Consider the following 22,214-nt stretch of genomic DNA (forward strand, 5'->3'; position numbering starts at 1 on the left):
CCTCTTACAACTCAACAATAAGGCAAGGAGCCGTATTTGTTAAATGAGCAAAAGATTTGAACAAACACTGCATGAGAATATATGAAAGGGAAATAAGCCCTTGAAAAGATGCGCAGCAACTAATGAATTGGATAAGGCAATGGCACCCCACTCCAGCACTTTGCCTGGAAAATCCCATGGATGGAGGAGCCTGGTGGGCTGCAGTCCATGGGGTCACTAAGAGTCGGACATGACTGAGCGACTTCACTTTCACTTTTCACTTCATGCATCGGAGAAGGAAATGGCAACCCACTCCAGTGTTCTTGCCTGGAGAATCCCAGGGATGGGGGAGCCTGGTGGGCTGCCGTCTATGGGATCGCAGAGTCGGATACGACTGAAGCGACTTAGCAGCAGCAGCTAATGAACCTACTACAGAGTCACAAGAAAGGGTTAAAATTAAAAATAATAATAATAGGAAGCACTGACAAGAATGTAGAGCAACTGAAATTCTCAAACATTTCTAATGGGAGTATAAAATCATACAATTAACTTGGAAATGTTTGATAGTTTCTTATAAAGTTGAACACACACTTCCCAATAGAATCTAGCAATTTCACTTCTTGGCATTTACCCAGAAAAAATGAAAACATATGTCCATACAAAAGCTTGTACTCGAATGTTCATAACAATTTTATTCGTAATTCTAAAGCTGGGGGGACAAATAGTGGTATACCCCTTCAATGGGGCAAATCACTGATATACATAGCACATAAACAAATGTCAAAAACTTCATGATAAGTAAAAGAAATCATTCATAAAAGAGTACAAAGTGTATAATACCGTTTTTATAATGTTTTGGAACAAAGAAAATTTATCAACATTGACAGAAATCAGATCAATGATTGCCTAGGATCAGGGTGGGGTGAGGGTAAATGACTGCATAGGTATAAGAGAGAACTTTCTGGAGTGACAAAACAGTTTGATATCTTGGTTTATCCATTTACCAAGACTCATTGAACTGTACATTTAAAATGCAAACATTTTACTATATGTAAATTACACCTCAATAAAGTTAATTTTTAAAAATATGTAGTGACCTAAACTGGAAATCACTTAGACTGGTTTTAATTTAAAAATTTTCCTCTGTAACCGGGTTTATTCTAAAATTTAGTTTCTTGTCTCTAATGGTAATACAAAACTTCATGTTGGTTTCGCCTACATTAAATCATTATAAATTCAAAAACTGTAGAATTAGTTCAATGAACTTTTAAACCTTCATTATAAAAAAAATTTGTTTTATCCACATGAATAACTGATTTGCTTCAAGGGGGTACACTAATGATTAGATATAAATTATAATGCATGAGAAACATTCTCACCTACACTTAAACATATTTGTACTTCAGTTAAATAAATACTTCTAACCACAACAACATATTAGAGGATGCTCCAGTTCTACACACCAGCAAAAGGTAGGTGGTCACCTATCTCCCAGCACAAGGAGGTGGAAGTATTCATTAGTCACTTTAGTTTGTCACCAGTGCCAGGAGAGAAGTCAGACCAGAAAGGCACAGTGAAATGAAACAAAAAATGTGCTACAATTTTACCTTTGGACCCACTCACAGCACTGGCTACATGCCAGGGAGCTTTCTTCCTCCTTCCAGCCACCTGGGAAAACGTTCACAGAGTTGTAAGGGTCACAAGACTAAAAGCTGGACCCAAAAGAAAAAAAAAAAATGCAGGTAACCCAATTAATCTGCGAACATTTATTACTGTAGAAATATCTTTAGAGGTAGTTACTAATGAGCTATTTTTCAAATCATCTCACTCATCATAATTCAAAAATATATCACTTTAAAAAGGAAAAGAAAAAAGTACTTTCAGAGTGCAGGTGTAACATGTTGGAGTGGTTCCCGCACAGCAGTACCTCCAGGGTCTTCAGCTTCCTATGAAGGCGGCGCAGCCCACGATGAGGACACGCAGTCAGTGTGAACAGACACATCGCCGTCCGAGCGAGCCCTGGCCATCTGCACGGGCAAGTAAGATGGCGAAAGCTACCTCGGCATTAACCCAAGGCGTCAGGGTCTCAACACCCTAACCACTCCCAAGGATGGGACCCGAGTACTTCATGTCCTATGTATGGGACACATCAGGTCATGTTAAAGCGTCATCTGTTTCCCCTTGGAATTAGTTCTAAAATAATCTTCAGGAGGATCAGCAAAAATATATTTTTCTCCTCATTTCCTCTTCATTATTTTTCGCCTCTGAAAGGCTCCTATGTTGATCATCAAAACGAGAATTGGCTCTGAATCAAACCCAAAAAGAAGGACAATGCAGAGTGTCCCATGGCCCTCTGTGGATTAGTGTGAGGCTTCCACACGGAAGTTGTCAAACTGTGCAAATTCAAAGGAATGAGTCCCAATCGCAGCCCAGCCGTTTTCTGGGAAGTTCACAGAGATGTTCTTCCAGAGGGTCTTGCCATTCAGCTTGCCGGAGGAGAAACGACCCTGGAATGGAGAGAGACACACCCCTTAGACACATGGGAAAATGGTCCTCTGGAGCCTGCCGCTCCATGGAAGGGCCACCTACTTAGTGTAGCAAATATGGAGCAAATATTCTTCTCACGCAAGACTCATCAAGGCAATATGATCCCACAACTTTGAGCAGTTTGAAATGCAGGGGAAATTTTCTCAAAGGAAATTCTCATCTATTTATATAAACAGTTCCCAAGACACAAAATCCTCAATATTTCCTGTACTCCCCCAAAATGCTGTAAAATCTGCTGGAATGTAACACTTTTCATAACATCATGATAAATTTGTAGACAAAAGCTCACTAAAATAAAACATATTTCTTATTTACACGTAGTTGCAATTATGTCCTTTGTAGCTTACAGCTACCAGCTCTTCAGACGGTTCAGCAGGGGCCAAGATGTTTACTTAAGGTCTTCATGAAAGAGAATCAGCCCAGCCAGGAGAAGGGTAATTAACCTTCATTTTATTGTTTTATCCTCATGTACAGAATATCACTTTGAGGTCATTTCAAAAGCTCACCCTTACGTTAGAAAAACAGTAACCAGCATTTAAACTGGTGACTGGGAGGGGTGGGGGGAGTGGATGGAAGAAGAGAGAAATATCCACAGGAACAATGTACTGGTCACTGACAGAGAAAGATAAACATAACACCTTTCTCAGACAGCTGCCCTTCCTACTTAGCTAAGTGCCTGGCACACAGCTCTTACCATTATTACAGCTTGCTTGTGAGCAAACATTCACAGCACACTCCTTCCGGCCACATTTAAAACTAGCTAATTTCAAAAGGGTGAAGAGCAAAAGATCCAAAGCGCTAGGCGGAGTCAAAATAAAATCTGCTCTTGAGTCATACACTTATAATGGAAAGGGCCTTCATTTAGTTCTTGTGTTTCATGGCTGCAGACATGGCGACGAGCAATCAGAATCACAGATTTACCAGTGATGCTCAGACCTGAATCTGAGTTGCCCAACTCCACATGCAGAGCCACATACGCTCCCATTACTGCACACCTCACAGCGATCCAGCTACAGCTCTGAAAGTGCTTGCTGCACCTCTTCCGCCATTGAGGGACTGGTGACTATTACACTGAACCCAGGGCTTGCACACACAAACCCCATTATGCACAGAAGCTCATCTCCCTGCCCCACCCCCAGCATCCGATGCCCCATCCTCTGACCACCGCTCCCACCCGGCCAGTCAGAGCGCACCCTCCACTCAGACCTCAGCTCGGTCACCACCTCCAAGAGGCCTTCCCTGGCCGCTGTCTGGAGAATCTGGCAGGGAAGCTACTTTATCTCATTATCCCATTTTTACTTTCACAGTTTTATTTGCTTATTTATAGCAGGAGTCAGCCAGCTCTGGCGCACAGCCCAGCCACCTATTTTTATAAATTCAGTGGAACACAGCCACCCCGGTTCATCCACCTACTGTCAAAGGCTCCATTCTCCCTACAAAATCAGAGCTGAAGAACTGCAAAGTACACCATAGGGCGCTCAAGGCCTAAAATAGTTCCTTTTTGGCCCTTTACAGAAAAAAAAAAAAAAAGAAAAACTTAATAACTCTTGTCCCAGAAGAACAGAGGCTCCGAGAGAGCAGGAATCTTGCCTGTCTAGTTCACTACTATATCCCTAGTACTTAGAACAGTGCATATAGTAGACTCTTGATAAAAATGTGTCGAGTGAAAAAAAAATAAAAATCATCTAACTCTCAAACAACCCACAGAGCTTACTTCCATTTTAAAGATAAGGACAGAGGTTCACAAAGGTGAAATAACCCAGACCCACACTAGCATCCCAAGGACTAGTGGTTTGCTGGCATCACGGCAGGTTCTCTGCCTGTTTTCCACTGTTTATCACACTTTCCCCATCTCATTTGATAACATAAAATGTTAAAAAAAAAAAAAAAAGACACAAGAAAAGAACATTTTACCTCCAGGAACTGGGATTGGCAATACTTACATTCAGAGTTAAAGTGAGTGTATACCATTTTTTTGCTGTAACATCAGCATGTCCTAAACTATATATGATCCATCCAGCTGTAACACAAAAAGATTATCCTAGTTGGCACATTTTTAAAATCTAAATCACTGAATCGCAGAACTCACTGGGGGTTCTTAGGTACATCCATATGTAGCAAAGTCGGTCATAATAAAGATTGACATTTCCAAGATTTAAATCTACAACTGATTTAAAACAAAAAAACATCCTTCATTGAGGAACTCAACATGCAAAGATCCTACCCTGAGCAATATCAATACATGAGCTCACAAGAAAATGAGCAAAATAAACTTACAAACCAAGCAGGGCACATGACGCCTTAGCATGTACATTCAGGTCTGTATGTACACCTGATCGGACCAAATATAGAAGATAAGCAGGAACAGTCAAAAAACTACCATAAGATTTCCAGGTAGTGTAACTCACTACAAGGTAATATTAATTGCATTAGAGAATTAGAGAGAAAATAATGTCAATTTTTGAATGTATTATATTTGAATGCCTGACAGAAACTCAGGATGAGATGTTCAATGGGCAGTTTAAGACACAGGGCAGTGGGGACTGAAGACAGAGATTTAAATCTCTAGTTCCACTTCTTCCACTACCTCATTTTGAGACCTTCAGCAAATCAATTAACCTCTCTGGCACTCTCTTTTGGATTGGAAAATGCGAGGTACCTTCCAGACCAGTCATGCTATGATTATGCAATTTCTATTCTAATGTCCTTATTACCCACTCACTCTTTAACTTCTATTTTATCACTGGAGCCCTTTAACCTAAGGAAGAAGCAAAGGGGGAAAACAACAGGAGACAAGACTTTTTATTAATGCAGGATGAAAGTCAAGAGACTTTGAATCAGAAAGAGTCACCAATAAGATCTAGTTTCAACAGAGTGGTGTGTACCCAAACCAAAGTGAAGTGGATGGAATTCAACTTGAACAGATTCTAAGTACCTACTCTAGATAAAATACTATTATACATAAGACAGAGACTGTTAAGATGAATAATAAAGTCAAGCTGTTTTCAAGTTATTGACTAAATTAGGAAATAGGGTATCTCCATTTTAAGCCAGTTAATTCTTCCCTTTATATTTCCATAAGCACACCAGCAACATTCTTATACTTCTGCTTTTTTTTTAATTTCCTGAGTATTCTCTCCTTACCCCCACACCCTACTCTAACAGTCTAGCTCAAGGCTACAATACCCGAGAGACTTTGCACAATTTCCTCTTTCACTGAGCTGCCTCTGTACTAATTAATTAACACTATAATGTGGAATCGTTTGGTGTTTGCTTACACATGTTGAATCTCTTCCCAATTAGATGCTCAAACATGGTGAGGTATTTCACTACTCCCATAGGTAAAAAGCAGACACTCACATCAACATATCACATAGTAAATCACGTGCTACAGAAAAATGCACTTACCTAGATCGCCTGTGACTCTGTAGGTTCCATTTGCAAAAATCCAGAAGAAAATCCCCCTGGCACTTCTAATCAAAATACCACCTTTATTGACTCTTCCAGCAATGAACACGCCTCCCTTCTCAGGGGTCTCTATGTACACATCACATTTTATAGTCAGATTGGACCTGCAGAACCAAAGTGTTAGTGCTTTTAATTATGTCATTTCAAATGCAGCACCAATGGCTCACTTCACAGCCACATGCTTCCAAACTTCTAACTGAGGGAAGGATGTGTTTCACTAAGTCCACATTAATAGCACGTATGGGCTTCAAGAATCTTCACCAATAATGGTTTTAAATTTTACATGACTAAAGTCAAGTCATTTCATTGCCTCTTTTAAATGACTTACTATTGGAAAATAATATTTATTGTTTTCAAGTTTCCTAAGAATATATTTCCTGTATTTCTATAATAAAATAACTTCTTACTCTAAGAATATAATAAGATTCCATTTTTTTCTAGGAATACCATAAAAGATAGGTTTCCACTAAGTCTGAGCAAAAACGTTTATTATTTACATCAGCAAAGAGAAGCAGTGAAGGCTACGTATTAGGAGCCTCTGGGAAAAGTTACTTTGAAGCTAATTTTTACATTTAACCCTAACAAGACTTAAAAACAACAGAAGAAAGATCTAAAATTATTTTCTCTGTCAAGTCAGAGTCAACTCTCCCTTGACTCTATAGCAGGCGTTTTCAGACTTGAGCCCCATGGAAATCACCCTGGAGGGCGTGTTTGATTCCGCCTGCCAGCCCCACTCTCAGGGTCTGACTCAGCAGGTATAGGGTGGGCCCTTGAACCTGCATGTCTAACAGACTGCCAGGTGACGCTGATGCTGCAGGTCCAGAAACCTCACTCCGAGAACCATTTTCCCCTACAGGGTATCTCTGCCTACGAAGAGGCAGTAACAGCCGGGTTTTGGCAGTGCTGACTGACAGAGTATACCAAAGGAGGAGAAAGATTGAGCCAAACAGGAGCTAACAGAGCATCATCAATGAGCTCTCCTCCAGGCTTCCTTTCACAAATGCCACCAGATTTCTTTTGCAGTGATTTGTTGTTATTTAGCTGCTAAGTCGTGTCCAACTCTTTGTGACCCCAAGAACTGCAGCCCACCACGCTTCCCTGTCCATGGAATTCTCCAGGCAAGACTACTGGCATGGGTTGCCATTGCCTTCTCAAGGGATCTTCCTGACCCAGGGATCAAACCCAGGTCTCTTGCATTGGCAGGCAGATTCTTTACTGCTGAATCACCAGAGAAGCCCACAATCACCCCAATCCAACATGACCTCTGAAAACAATTCCCCTCCTACTCAAATTTTAAATGCAAATGGGAAAGAATTAGCTTGCACACAGCCAAGCAATAAAGCAAGCAATTTATCTAAAATGAAGAATGCCAAGAAATATATTTTTTGAAATGGGGAGAAACTGGATCTAGAATTATGTGGTTTTTACATTTCTCATCACTGAATTTTGCACAGGGAAATGTTACTTGTAAAGGAAAATATAAAAAAGAAGCACCTACAACAGGTACACAACCATCAGGAAAATCCTCATTTAATCAAAGCTGGGCTACTTTACGGGAAGATCAAGTGCTAAGTAACTAGAGCCCAGTCTCTCCTGTGTGTCCTCCCCCTGCAGAGCGTGCTCTTCTCTGTGCAGATCACCACCAGCACAAGACCACCTGGGACCGGACTGGTTCCCCTACCTCTAAATCCCCTACCTCTCATTATCATGGTGCTGGTTCATCAGAACCTGTCAGCACCATAAACTCATTCTATTTAGTGCGAGAGTGAGAGAAGATCAAGTGTTTTCCTTTTTTTACATCACGTTCCATAATAAATTATTCTTACATCAGAACTTACACACAATTTTACAGATAATGAATAAAATAGAATAAAAATTTGGCTTCATCTTCCAAAGTCATAACCCCTCAGAAGTGCTGAGAAAATAAAAACCAGCCAACATATTGAGCAAATTTGATCAAAAGGATTCAAGAGTTCAGGTCTGTTCAGAAAAAGGTAATTTTGTGATTGTCCTCAGATTCCAGCCAAAGCTTACTAATAAGATGAAAGTCTGAAGTAGCTTTGGGAAAGTCCACCCTCTATAGTCAAATTACTGCGCTGACACTTAACTAAATCTAAACGTGAGGGAGAAGGAAATGGCACCCTACTCCAGTACTGGAAAATCCCTGGACGGAGGAGCCTGGTGGGCTGTAGTCCATGGGGTCGCTAAGAGTCGGATACGACTGAGCGACTTCACTTTCACTTTTCTGCATTGGAGAAGGAAATGGCAACCCACTCCAGTGTTCTTGCCTGGAGAATCCCAGAGATGGTGGAGCCTGGTGGGCTGCTGTCTATGGGGTCACACAGAGCCGGACATGACTGAAGCAACTTAGCAGGAGCAGCAGGGCTTCCCTGGTGGCTCAGCTAGTAAAGAATCCACGTGCAAGGCGAGAGACCTGGGTTCAGTCCCTGGGAGAAGGGAATGGCCACCCACTCCAGTATTGTGGCCTGGAGAATCCATGGACAGTCCATGGGGTCGCTAAGAGTGGGACACAACTGAGCGACTTCACTTTCACTTTCATGCATTGAAGAAGGAAATGGCAACCCACTCCAGTATTCTTGCCTGGAGAATCCCAGGGATGGGGGAGCCTGGTGGGCTGCCGTCTATGGGGTCGCACAGAGTCGGACACGACTGAAGCGACTTAGCAGTAGCAGCAGCAGCAAACGTGAGGGAAATTCTGTTCTAAACACAGTCCTAAGAACTGATGGCACCCAGCATGCATAGAGCTAATTGACTGGAATAGCACTATAAATACACTCTAACTTTCTGGTTCCTGCCCTCAGGGAGAAGACAGTGCTTAAAACAAGGCTGTGAGAGGAAGTCCAAGGAGCAGGGGCTACAGCGTGGGACAGACCTGGCCTCTTGCCCTGGTTCTGAATTTAAGAGTATGGGATCTTGAACAATCTTACCCCGACGCCTCAGTTTCCCAGTCTGTACGGTAGGCAGGGTGCTGCCTTCAGCATAAAGCAGCCATCAGAAGCACAGACCAGTGTTCAGTGTTACCCAGCTTCCACTCCCTCCTCTCCCTCCTCTCCCTGCAATACACCGGCATCACGGCCGGGGACAGAAATGAACGTGGGATGCGTATGCATCTCTCAGCAGCTCCGGCTCCCCTGCACCCAGAATAGGATGATGAGAAACAAAAAAAAGTAAACAGGATGAGAGCAAATTTTACAAGGCTTTGGAATCAGGCCCGGAAATGTGTATTGGGTTCGGCAGCAGGCGGGGATCTCGGTGTGTTCCTGAGCAGCGAAACGACAGGAGGGGGGCAGAGCTAAGAAGGACAGAAGCATGACTGCAGTTTTCTGGTTCTTTTTCTTTCAGAATATGTCACTCTTTCCTTCTCTCCCCACTTGACTTCATCCCCCCTTCCCTACCTCCTTCCCCACTGCAATAGTAAGATTGAGTACTGCTATGTAAATACTGCAAAACCTTCAAAGTTACAAAGAGTTTTGGTTAATCATCTCTCTTTTAAAATGAAATTCTCTCAACCTTTCTAGATTCTCAGCCAGAAACAAAACATTTGGGGTTCAGAGAGAACTTCATGTAGAATATTCACAGGCATGGGGGATAAGGGTTGGCCCACAAAGTATCTATGGAGGCTGGCTTCCAGACTAGTGGTCAAAATATAGCAGGGCCCATCCCTTAGACAAATAAACTCAGTCACCTGTCTTACAATAAGACCATTAGTTAAAAAAAAAAAAAGAGGAAATCACAAAGCCCACTGACATGACCAGAATATCCAGATAAAGTGTCTAGTACAGAGATTAAATTGCCAACATCCATTGAATCATCAAGAAAGCAAGACAGCTCCAGAAAACCATCTACTTCTCCTTTATTGACTATGCCAAAGCCTTTGACTGTGTGGATCACAACAAACTGAGGAAAATTCTGAAAGAGATGAAATACCAGACCACCTTACCAGCCTCTCTGAGAAATCTGTATGCAGGTCAAGAAGCAACAGTTAGAACTGGACATGGAACAACAGACTGGTTCCAAATTGGGAAAGGAGTACGTCAAGGCTGTATATTGTCACCCTGCTTATTTAACTTATATACAGAGTACATCATATGAAATGCCAGCTTGGATAAAGCACAAGCTAGAATCAAGATTGTCAGGAGAAATATCAATAACCTCAGATATGCAGATGACACCACCCTTATGGCAGAAAGTGAAGAGGAACTAAAGATCCTCTTGAGAAAGTAAAAGAAGAGAGTGAAAAAGTTAGCTTAAAGCTCAACATTCAGAAAACTAAGATCATGGCATCCGGTCCCATCACTTCATGGCAAATAGATGGGGAAACAATGGAAACACAGACAGACTTTATTTTCTTGGGCTCCAAAATCCTTGAAGATGGTGACTGCAGTCGTGAAGTTAAAAGACACGCACTGCTTGGAGAAAAAGCTATGACCAACCTAGATGGCGTATTAAAAAGCAGAGACATTACTTTGCCAACAAAGGACCGTCCAGTCAAAGCTATGGTTTTTCCAGTAGTCATGTGTGGATATGAGAGCTGGACTATAAAGAAAGCTGAGCAGAGAATAATTGATGCTTTTGAACTGTGGTGTTGGAGAAGACTCTTGAGAGTCCCTTGGACTGCAAGGAGATCAAACCAGTCAATACTAAAGGAAATCAGTCCTGAGTGTTCATTGGAAGGACTGATGTTGAAGCTGAAATTCCAATACTTTGGCCACCTGATGTGAAGAACTGACTCATTGGAAAAGACCCTGATGCTGGGAAAGATTGAAGGCGGGAGAAGAAGGGGATGGCAGAGGATGAGATCGTTAGATGGCATCACTGACTCGATGGACATGAGTTTGAGCAAGCTCCGGGAGTTGGTGATGGACAGGGAGGCCTGGAGTGCTGCAGTCCATTGGGCTGCAGAGAGTCGGACATGACTGAGCGACTGAACTGAAATGAACAGAGATGCTGGTATAAACAGTATTTCTGTTGTATAAAAAGATAATCCACCAAAGTCATCCTAAATTAGGTAAGAATTCTTTATCCTAATAATTATTCATGGTGCTATAATGGTTCCAGAAACTTTGGATAACTGAAAGTTTCTCAAGATTTATATCAGAGCTTGTGACTAGAACTGCATTTTATAACACAGATTAAGGCTCTGCAGAAGGGATAGAGACTTTCTACAGCATTCCTCATATAAAGAATTCAAGGCTTTCTTCCAAATTATCTTCCCTTCCCTGTCCAATTTCCAGGCTACAGATATGGCTATTTTGTGACTTCGCATTAATAGTTACTATCACTAAGCCTGAAATGCTTGTATTTTATGTCTCACGGTGGAGGTATACTAGTTAAATTCACTAGCCAACTGAAAGCTGATTTGCTTTTTACTATTGCCATCTACTGTCACCTTGTAAACAGATTTTGCACAAAGGCTAAAACAGTGTAATTCAAGTATGGGTCCAGCAGGTGGCAACACCAGATCAACGGAGCAACTCTCCAGCAAAAACAAAAGCTTAAAAACAACATGCATATCACAAAGTCTGCTGCTGCTGCTAAGTCGCTTCAGTCGTGTCCGACTCTGTGCGACCCCACAGACGGCAGCCCACCAGGCTTCCCCGTCCCTGGGATTCTCCAGGCAAGAACACTGGAGTGGGTTGCCATTTCCTTCTCCAGTGCATGAAAGTGAAAAGTGAAAGTGAAGTCGCTCAGTCGTGTCCGACTCTTAGCGGCCCCATGGACTGCAGCCCACCAGGCTCCTCCATCCATGGGATTTTCCAGGCAAGAGTGCTGGAGTGGGGTGCCATTGCAAAGTCTGCTTATGCGTAAATTTTACATTATAACTGGGGCCAAAGCCCTCAGATTTCACATTAAAACCAATCTTACCCTGCAACGATTACTATTAAATTGGGGAAATCTGAGGGAAGGACGCCGAACAACAGCAAAACGACCGGCTGGTCTGCGCCCACTGTGACAGTCAACAGTTATCACAGACCTCTTAGGCTCCTGGACAAGGAGGGCTGTTGTGGAGTCCTGGCTTCAGAAAGTACCTGACGACATTACAAGGTTATTTCACCACATCTATGGTAAAGACGAGGTCAGTTTTACATACCATGAGTAATCCCCGATAACGCTGATGGTGTTGAACGCATCGGCAGCCCACGTGATGGGCCTCTGATTGAGAACCTGCCGCAGTGTGAAGCGATGGTCTCCGGGGTCTTCCATATTCACGTAGTATTCAAACACCCCAGTCTGGTCAGCAAAATTCGGAGCTTCACTAAAGAACGGGTAATCTGTTCAGAACACAATAAATTGTGTGTTGAGTTATCAAATCATTACAGCATCTCTCCTCTCTAATGTTTTCTGGTACATTCTGATATACTTTTGAAAAGTTTTAAATAGGCAAATGATATTTTTTATTGTTGTTCAGTCACTAAGTCATGTCCAACCCTTTGCGACCCCATGAACTGCAGCATGCCAAACTGCCCATGGGATTTCCCAGGCAAGAATACTGGAGTGGGTTGTCATTTCCTTCTCTAGGGGATGTTCCCAACCCAGGGATTGAACCCGTATCTCCTGCATTGGCAGGCAGATTCTTGAACACTGAGCTACCAGAGAAATGATACTTATAAATAGTCAAAGGGTAGGGTTTAGGTAATTAAAGAGCTACGGACTTTATGTCATCTTTATTAAATATCAACATGATCAGTCGGACATACAGACTTTACATATTCAATCCATGCAAACGCTTAAGAGGAAAGATCCTGAGTTCAGGAACACGCAGACCTGGGTTCAAAGTCTAGCTCAGTCAGTTCCCAAGGCAAGTTGTTCAACTGCCCTGACTTCCCAGTTTCAATGGTATGAAAGTGATACGCACTCAGTAGAAACTGTACCTCAAACTTTGGATTTTGATGAGCACACCCTCTCGTGATGCGGGCAGTGGCCGTGAGCAGCAAAAAGCCACAGCGCCGTCAGCCACACAATCACGAGGGTAAACAGCAGAGTCACTGAGCACCACTGTGGACCCTGACGGCCGTCCTGGGCTCACTTTCTTTACAGCATCGGAAGCGACAGGAGACACGCCACACCTTGTTGGGCTTTGTTAGAGGATTCTGCCCAACTGCTGGGTCACATAGGTGTTCGGAGCACACTGAAGGTAGGCTAGGCTGAGTTAACAGGTTTGGTAGGCGAAGTAGATTAAAGTACATGAAGTACATTTTTGACTTACGGTATTTTCAACTTACGGTGAGTTTATCAGGACCTAACCCTACTGTAAGTTGAGTAAGGTCTGTATAACTTTCACTCCAACAATAACCTCTAAATTTTTTCTGGCACTGCAAATTACAAGACCCTCAAGTTGCGATGTTCCTTGGAAGTAACAGAAATTAGGGCCCTTTTACCACATAGAGATTTAGAACTAAATCAATGCACTTCTCACAGACTCCATCTTGCACCAGTTTGATAGGTAGAAATCTATCCATTACTGCTGAAAATGGGAACCAAGTTAAGTGTCAGTACAAAGACTTACCAATGTTGAAGTTATCCTCATAGACAGAGGGGAAGCGCTGGGACTTGGGAGGTGGCGGGAAGCTGCCTTTGCGGCCGGAGGTGAGCGTGGTGAGGGTGAACAGCTCGTCCTCCTGCAGCTCCAGGGTGAAGCTGCCACCGCTATCGAGCAGCTGAGAGAGAAACAACACTGTGGTCAAGCTAGGCGCCTCGGCTCATCTCATGTGAGTCAAATAGCCTTTTCAAGAAATAGCTTAAGAAATGCCAAAGTGATTTCTGTTGGAAGTCCCTAATTATTTGTGAATATACACACTTAATACCAAGGCCCTGGAAATCTTTTTTCTTAAGTTGTTTAGAAAACTTTATAAAATTACATTCTAGAAAGGATATTAGGAGAATTTCACTTCATACAAGGAAGAAGGAACAGACGACCCCCAAATCTATTTCTATCAGTCTATGCTTTTCCATTAGACTGTAAGATCTTCAAAGCCTGTGTATAAATTCAATATACGTATCCAAGAGATCTGCTTATTTATTTTTTAGGACTTCACTAAGGTAGAAATATCTGTAAAATCTTACTGTTGACTCAGCTATTAAACACAGAAAACCTTACTATTAATTAAAAAAAAAGTCCTACCTACTCATTACATGTTCAATACATATTTCAATTAGCAAACTAGGTTTATGTTTTGCCAATTTAATCTCTTAAAGCCATAATCGCTTCATCTCTAAAATGAGTATAAAATACATACTACATAGGGCTGTTGTATTAAGTGAGACAGTATTTATAAAGTTCTAAGCTCAGTGAGTGACCCAGAAGAAACATTCCCTACATCATAGGTGTCCTACAGCAAATACGGGCCTCTACAGACAGTGAAGCTTTAGCATAATTGATGACGGCACTAACTGTACATCCACTTCATGAAGTCTGAGCAGTTCTTCTTTTCTACTTTGAATTAAAGGTGTTTATCTCACACCTTTGCTTTAAATTGTCGGTCAGGTCTATGAAATATCTAATACCATATTCTGGCTTAGGAATAACCCCAAATGATACATTTTTCTTATGGGAAAATCAATTTTATGATGTTATTTCTAGCAATGTGTCATACAAAAAGTAGACGCTACACTTACATTTATTGATAGTGACTAGTTGAGTCACAGAACAGTAATAATTACCAGAAAAAGTAGATTTGTGTCAATTAGGCTAAGTGATGTGCTTGCACAGACCAATTCAGTCTTTGAAACATTTACTGATAAGAAACCACCATTTACTAAGCTCCACACTAGGCACCTGGGACAAAAAGGCAGGAACCTTTAAGGATGTATAAGGTGGGGACTCAATCATGGAGGCATCCGGTGCAGCAGGGACGTGCTTCCTAAGCAAACACACATCCCCAGGTGGCTATGACCCTAAGACTGCTGGGAAGGCTTCAGAGAAAGCCACACTTGGGGTGAGTCTTGAAGGATGATAAAAATACAAACAAGGCATCCCAGGAGGAAGAAAAATCATGTGCAAAGTTACAGAAGTAATTAACTTGGCATACCCATGCCCTGAAAATTGCAAGAAGTTTAGTGTGAGAAGAAAGATCAATTTAGTAGGACAGGCCTCTAGAAAAGAAAGCATTCTTTTACCTCGTGAGGTAGTAATGAGGTCACATGTTACACTAAGGAATGTGAACTGACAAAATCATTAAGGCATCTGAGCAAAGGATAGACAAAAACCAGCTCTGGGGGCAATGCGATGTTTGGCAGAGAGACTTAAACGAGCAAAAGAGAGTTTCGGAAATCCACGAGAGATCTAATGAGGACCTGAATAAGCAGGAGCAGTGGGAGTGGAGAATGAGGCATGGGCAGGAGAACTATGTGGGTGACACGGTCTGTACTTGGTCACTGAGGGTATTCAAAGAATGGGTGGGAATGACAGTCTCAAATGAGACTCGAATTTCTGACCTGGGCAACCAAGTGATGGTACCATTCACCAAGACAAACTAAATACCAAGAGCAAACCCATCTACCAAAACATGCTTCCTTGAAGAGGACTTCTATTTTAAAAACGGGGGGGGAACTTTATCTCTATTATGCTTCAGCCATAAATCAATTATGAAACTAAAAACTAATTAATTAATCAAATTTCTGTTCCCTACTGCAATGCTCAAACTATAGGAATTTATTTAAAACTACCCATAGAGAATCCAGTTGTTTGAAGAGAAATCTCTCCGATGGTTTTCCAAGTTTGGTATACCACACCTGTAGCTCTTGTATTTGACTCTGAGGAGGAAACACAAAGAAAGCTGTTGAGTGATTCACCATCTTCTCTTGGAGGACTTCTAAAACCTGTACCAGCAAGAATGAACCAAGGACAAGGTGCATTCTATTTCTACCTACCAAAAGACCCACCTCAAACCTTAAGTAACAATCATTTCAAAAGTAGGAAGACATTATTCAAGCAAATACTTTATTTCCTACAAACACTGCCGATTTTTGGCAAATGTTAAAAAAAGATTTGTATCTTTGCTTCAAAAATACTCATTATTATTATACCTATATAAAAAGCTTTTTAAGAATTTTCTGGCATTAAAAAACAATGCTTATGCAATTAGTAGAAAGTGCACTGTATATACTTCTGTACTCAAATCTAACAATAGGTAGAAATAACAAGAATTTTGTGTCTTTTTATATCGAATGTTGTAAAGAGCATTGCTGGAAAGCTTCCTCAACTACACAAATGATGCTCTACCAAAAAGAACAACCTTCTTGTAAGTGACTTTTGTTAGGATTCTTCAAAACCACAAAGAGCATTACCTCCTCGTGGCTTCTGTACTTCCTGACTAAAACCAATCAGCAAAGAGAAGACACCAAGTCATTGAACAATGTGTATGAAAACTCTTAATAGCTTATAATATTTCACTTAAAAACTCCTAGCTCATGATAAAATATATAAATTCTCAAATCAAAACCAAAATAAAAGTTCTACTTATTTACTTACAAAAGAACCCTTAAGATCAAACGTAGCAAACTGATGTGACACATTGAAATAGGGAAGAAGTGGTCGTATACACTTGGAATGTTTATAACTCTAAGGAGAAAAAAAACCATGTAAGTTATTCAGATGAGACATAGGACATTTTAAAGAAAAAGTCATTTACTGCACCTAGACTAACAGAAGTCACACTCACTAGGTGACAGAGAGTGTATTCCAAATTCTTAAAGACTATTTCTTTTTTTTTTTTTTTCAATTTTAATTTAAAAAAATTATACATGTGTTCCCCATCCTGAACCCTCCTCCCTCCTCCCTCCCCATACCATCCCTCTGGGTCGTCCCAGTGCACCAGCCCCAAGCATCCAGCATCGTGCATTGAACCTGGACTGGCATCTCATTTCATACATGACATTTCACATGTTTCAATGCCATTCTCCCAAATCTTCCCACCCTCTCCCTCTCCCACAGAGTCCATAAGCCTGTTCTATACATCAGTGTCTCTTTTGCTGTCTCGTATACAGGGTTATCGTTACCATCTTTCTAAATTCCATATATATGCGTTAGTATACTGTATTGGTGTTTGTCCTTCTGGCTTACTTCACTCTGTATAATAGGCTCCAGTTTCATCCACCTCATTAGAACTGATTCAAATGTATTCTTTTTAATGGCTGAGTAATACTCCATTGTGTATATGTACCACTGCTTTCTTATCCATTCATCTGCTGATGGACATCTAGGTTGTTTCCATGTCCTGGCTATTATAAACAGTGCTGCGATGAACATTGGGGTACACGTGTCTCTTTCCCTTCTGGTTTCCTCATTGTGTATGCCCAGCAGTGGGATTGCTGGATCATAAGGCAGTTCTATTTCCAGTTTTTTAAGGAATCTCCACACTGTTCTCCATAGGGGCTGTACTAGTTTGCATTCCCACCAACAGTGTAAGAGGGTTCCCTTTTCTCCACACCCTCTCCAGCATTTATTATTTGTAGACTTTTGGATCGCAGCCATTCTGACTGGTGTGAAATGGTATCTCATAGTGGTTTTGATTTGCATTTCTCTGATAATGAGTGATGTTGAGCATCTTTTCATGTGTTTGTTAGCCATCTGTATGTCTTCTTTGGAGAAATGTCTATTTAGATCTTTGGCCCATTTTTTGATTGGGTCATTTATTTTTCTGGAGTTGAGCTGTAGGAGTTGCTTGTATATTTTCAAGATTAGTTGTTTGTCGGTTGCTTCATTTGCTATTATTTTCTCCCATTCTGAAGGCTGTCTTTTCACCTTGCTAATAGTTTCCTTTGATGTGCAGAAGCTTTTAAGTTTAATTAGGTCCCATTTGTTTATTTTTGCTTTTATTTCCAATATTCTGGGAGGTGGGTCATAGAGGATCCTGCTGTGATGTATGTCAGAGAGTGTTTTGCCTATGTTCTCCTCTAGGAGTTTTATAGTTTCTGGTCTTACGTTGAGATCTTTAATCCATTTTGAGTTTATTTTTGTATATGGTGTTAGAAAGTGTTCTAGTTTCATTCTTTTACAAGTGGTTGACCAGATTTCCCAGCACCACTTGTTAAAGAGATTGTCTTTAATCCATTGTATATTCTTGCCTCCTTTGTCAAAGATAAGGTGTCCATATGTGCGTGGATTTATCTCTGGGCTTTCTATTTTGTTCCATTGATCTATATTTCTGTCTTTGTGCCAGTACCATACTGTCTTGATAACTGTGGCTTTGTAGTAGAGCCTGAAGTCAGGTAGGTTGATTCCTCCAGTTCCATTTTTCTTTCTCAAGATCGCTTTGGCTATTCGAGGTTTTTTGTATTTCCATACAAATTGTGAAATTATTTGTTCTAGCTCTGTGAAGAATACTGTTGGTAGCTTGATAGGGATTGTATTGAATCTATAAATTGCTTTAGGTAGTATACTCATTTTCACTATATTGATTCTTCCAATCCATGAACATGGTATATTTCTCCATCTATTAGTGTCCTCTTTGATTTCTTTCACCAGTGTTTTATAGTTTTCTATATATAGGTCTTTAGTTTCTTTAGGTAGATATATTCCTAAGTATTTTATTCTTTTCGTTGCAATGGTGAATGGAATTGTTTCCTTAATTTCTCTTTCTGTTTTCTCATTATTAGTGTATAGGAATGCAAGCGATTTCTGTGTGTTGATTTTATATCCTGCAACTTTACTATAATCATTGATTAGTTCTAGTAATTTTCTGGTGGAGTCTTTAGGGTTTTCTATGTAGAGGATCATGTCATCTGCAAATAGTGAGAGTTTTACTTCATCTTTTCCAATTTGGATTCCTTTTATTTCTTTTTCTGCTCTGATTGCTGTGGCCAAAACTTCCAAAACTATGTTGAATAGTAATGGTGAAAGTGGGCACCCTTGTCTTGTTCCTGACTTTAGAGGAAATGCTTTCAATTTTTCACCATTGAGGATAATGTTTGCTGTGGGTTTGTCATATATAGCTTTTATTATGTTGAGGTATGTTCCTTCTATTCCTGCTTTCTGGAGAGTTTTTATCATAAATGGGTGTTGAATTTTGTCAAAGGCTTTCTCTGCATCTATTGAGATAATCATATGGTTTTTGTTTTTCAATTTGTTAATGTGGTGTATTACATTGATTGATTTGCGGATATTGAAGAATCCTTGCATCCCTGGGATAAAGCCCACTTGGTCATGGTGTATGATCTTTTTAATGTGTTGTTGGATTCTGATTGCTAGAATTTTGTTTAGGATTTTTGCATCTATGTTCATCAGTGATATTGGCCTGTAGTTTTCTTTTTTTGTGGGATCTTTGTCAGGTTTTGGTATTAGGGTGATGGTGGCCTCATAGAATGAGTTTGGAAGTTTACCTTCCTCTGCAATTTTCTGGAAGAGTTTGAGCAGGATAGGTGTTAGCTCTTCTCTAAATTTTTGGTAGAATTCAGCTGTGAAGCCGTCTGGACCTGGGCTTTTGTTTGCTGGAAGATTTTTGATTACAGTTTCAATTTCCGTGCTTGTGATGGGTCTGTTAAGGTTTTCTATTTCTTCCTGGTCGAGTTTTGGAAAGTTGTACTTTTCTAAGAATTTGTCCATTTCTTCCTCGTTGTCCATTTTATTGGCATATAATTGTTGATAATAGTCTCTTATGATCCTTTGTATTTCTGTGTTGTCTGTTGTGATCTCTCCATTTTCGTTTCTAATTTTATTGATTTGATTTTTCTCCCTTTGTTTCTTGATGAGTCTGGCTAATGGTTTATCAATTTTATTTATCCTTTCAAAGAACCAGCTTTTGGCTTTGTTGATTTTTGCTATGGTCTCTTTTGTTTCTTTTGCATTTATTTCTGCTCTAATTTTTAAGATTTCTTTACTTCTACTAACCCTGGGGTTCTTCATTTCTTCCTTTTCTAGTTGCTTTAGGTGTAGAGTTAGGTTATTTATTTGACTTTTTTCTTGTTTCTTGAGGTGTGCCTGTATTGCTATGAACTTTCCCCTTAGGACTGCTTTTACTGTGTCCCACAGGTTTTGGGTTGTTGTGTTTTCATTTTCATTCGTTTCTATGCAAATTTTGATTTCTTTTTTGATTTCTTCTGTGATTTGTTGGTTATTCAGCAGGGTGTTGTTCATCCTCCATATGTTGGAATTTTTAATAGTTTTTCTCCTGTAATTGAGATCTAATCTTACTGCATTGTGGTCAGAAAAGATGCTTGGAATGATTTCTATTTTTTTGAATTTACCAAGGCTAGCTTTATGGCCCAGGATGTGATCTATCCTGGAGAAGGTTCCATGTGCGCTTGAGAAAAAGGTGAAGTTCATTGTTTTGGGATGAAATGTCCTACAGATATCAATTAGGTTTAACTGGTCTATTGTATCGTTTAAAGTTTGTGTTTCCTTGTTAATTTTCTGTTTAGTTGATCTATCCATAGGTGTAAGTGGGGTATTAAAGTCTCCCACTATTATTGTGTTATTGTTAATTTCTCCTTTCATACTTGTTAGCATTTGTCTTACATACTGCGGTGCTCCTGTGTTGGGTGCATATATATTTATAATTGTTATATCTTCTTCTTGGATTGATCCTTTGATCATTATGTAGTGACCTTCTTTGTCTCTTTTCACAGCCTTTGTTTTAAAGTCTATTTTATCTGATATGAGTATTGCTACTCCTGCTTTCTTTTGGTCCCTATTTGCATGGAAAATCTTTTTCCAGCCCTTCACTTTCAGTCTGTATGTGTCCCCTGTTTTGAGGTGGGTCTCCTGTAGACAACATATGTAGGGGTCTTGTTTTTGTATCCATTCAGCCAGTCTTTGTCTTTTGGTTGGGGCATTCAACCCATTTACGTTTAAGGTAATTACTGATAAGTATGATCCCGTTGCCATTTACTTTATTGTTTGGGGTTTGAATTTATACACCATTTTTGTGTTTCCTGTCTAGAGAATATCCTTTAGTATTTGTTGGAGAGCTGGTTTGGTGGTGCAGAATTCTCTCAGCTTTTGCTTGTCTGAGAAGCTTTTGATTTCTCCGTCCTACTTGAATGAAATCCTTGCTGGGTACAATAATCTGGGCTGTAGGTTATTTTCTTTCATCATTTTAAGTATGTCTTGCCATTCCCTCCTGGCTTGAAGAGTTTCTATTGAAAGATCAGCTGTTATCCTTATGGGAATTCCCTTGTGTGTTATTTGTTGTTTTTCCCTTGCTGCTTTTAATAGTTGTTCTTTGTGTTTGATCTTTGTTAATTTGATTAATATGTGTCTTGGGGTGTTTCGCCTTGGGTTTATCCTGTTTGGGATTCTCCGGGTTTCTTGGACTTGGGTGATTATTTCCTTCCCCAGTTTAGGGAAGTTTTCAACTATTATCTCCTCAAGTATTTTCTCATGGTCTTTCTTTTTGTCTTCTTCTTCTGGAACCCCTATGATTCGAATGTTGTAGTGTTTAATATTGTCCTGGAGGTCTCTGAGATTGTCCTCATTTCTTTTAATTCGTTTTTCTTTTATTCTCTCTGATTCATTTATTTCTACCATTCTATCTTCTAATTCACTAATCCTATCTTCTGCCTCTGTTATTCTACTATTTGTTGCCTCCAGAGTGTTTTTAATTTCACTTATTGCATTATTCATTATATATTGACTCTTTTTTATTTCTTCTAGGTCCTTGTTAAACCTTTCTTGCATCTTCTCAATCCTTGTCTCCAAGCTATTTATCTGTGATCCCATTTTAATTTCAAGATTTTGGATCAATTTCACTATCATTATTCGGAATTCTTTATCAGATAGATTCCCTATCTCTTCCTCTTTTGTTTGGTTTGGTGGGCATTTATCCTGTTCCTTTATCTGCTGGCTATTCCTCTGTCTCTTCATCTTGTTTAAATTGCTGAGTTTGGGGTGTCCTTTCTGTATTCTGGCAGTTTGTGGAGTTCTCTTTATTGTGGCTTTTCCTCGCTGTGTGTGGGTTTGTACAGGTGGCTTGTCAAGGTTTCCTGGTTAGGGAAGCTTGTGACGGTGTTCTGATGGGTGAAGCTGTATTTCTTCTCTTTGTTCAGTCGCGCTGTGGGGAGGGAGGGAGGGATGCTGCAAACAAATAACACTGGCGTGCGCTCGCAGTGCCTCAGCCACACTGGGTCTGCCCCCGCTCACGGCACGTGTAGCCTCCCTGCCCACACTGCTCGGGCTCTAGGTTGTTCCGCCGGGAACAATCCGAGGCTGGCCCTGGGTTGCATGTACCTCCCAGGTCCAAGCCACTCAGGTTCAGGCACTC

General features: G+C 40.5%; 1 protein-coding gene across 4 annotated transcripts in view; it reads right to left on the reverse strand.

Moving 5' to 3' along the window:
* Window positions 1-645: 645 nt before the first annotated feature.
* GALC (galactosylceramidase) overlaps window positions 646-22,214 on the reverse strand; it is a 64,071-nt gene continuing 42,502 nt past the window's right edge. For all 4 annotated transcript variants that reach the window (XM_019969359.2, XM_070797962.1, XM_019969360.2 and 1 more), the window contains 7 exons: window positions 16,487-16,576; window positions 15,682-15,768; window positions 13,523-13,673; window positions 12,107-12,287; window positions 5,935-6,098; window positions 4,470-4,546; window positions 646-2,486 (listed from right to left, as the gene is read on the reverse strand). In XM_019969359.2, coding sequence (XP_019824918.2) covers window positions 2,340-2,486; window positions 4,470-4,546; window positions 5,935-6,098; window positions 12,107-12,287; window positions 13,523-13,673; window positions 15,682-15,768; window positions 16,487-16,576 — 897 coding nt within the window. In that variant the 3' untranslated portion in view covers window positions 646-2,339. The remainder of the gene's footprint in view (window positions 2,487-4,469; window positions 4,547-5,934; window positions 6,099-12,106; window positions 12,288-13,522; window positions 13,674-15,681; window positions 15,769-16,486; window positions 16,577-22,214) is intronic.

This window comes from Bos indicus, chromosome 10, assembly GCF_029378745.1.
Source record: "Bos indicus isolate NIAB-ARS_2022 breed Sahiwal x Tharparkar chromosome 10, NIAB-ARS_B.indTharparkar_mat_pri_1.0, whole genome shotgun sequence".
Taxonomy (NCBI): domain Eukaryota; kingdom Metazoa; phylum Chordata; class Mammalia; order Artiodactyla; family Bovidae; genus Bos; species Bos indicus.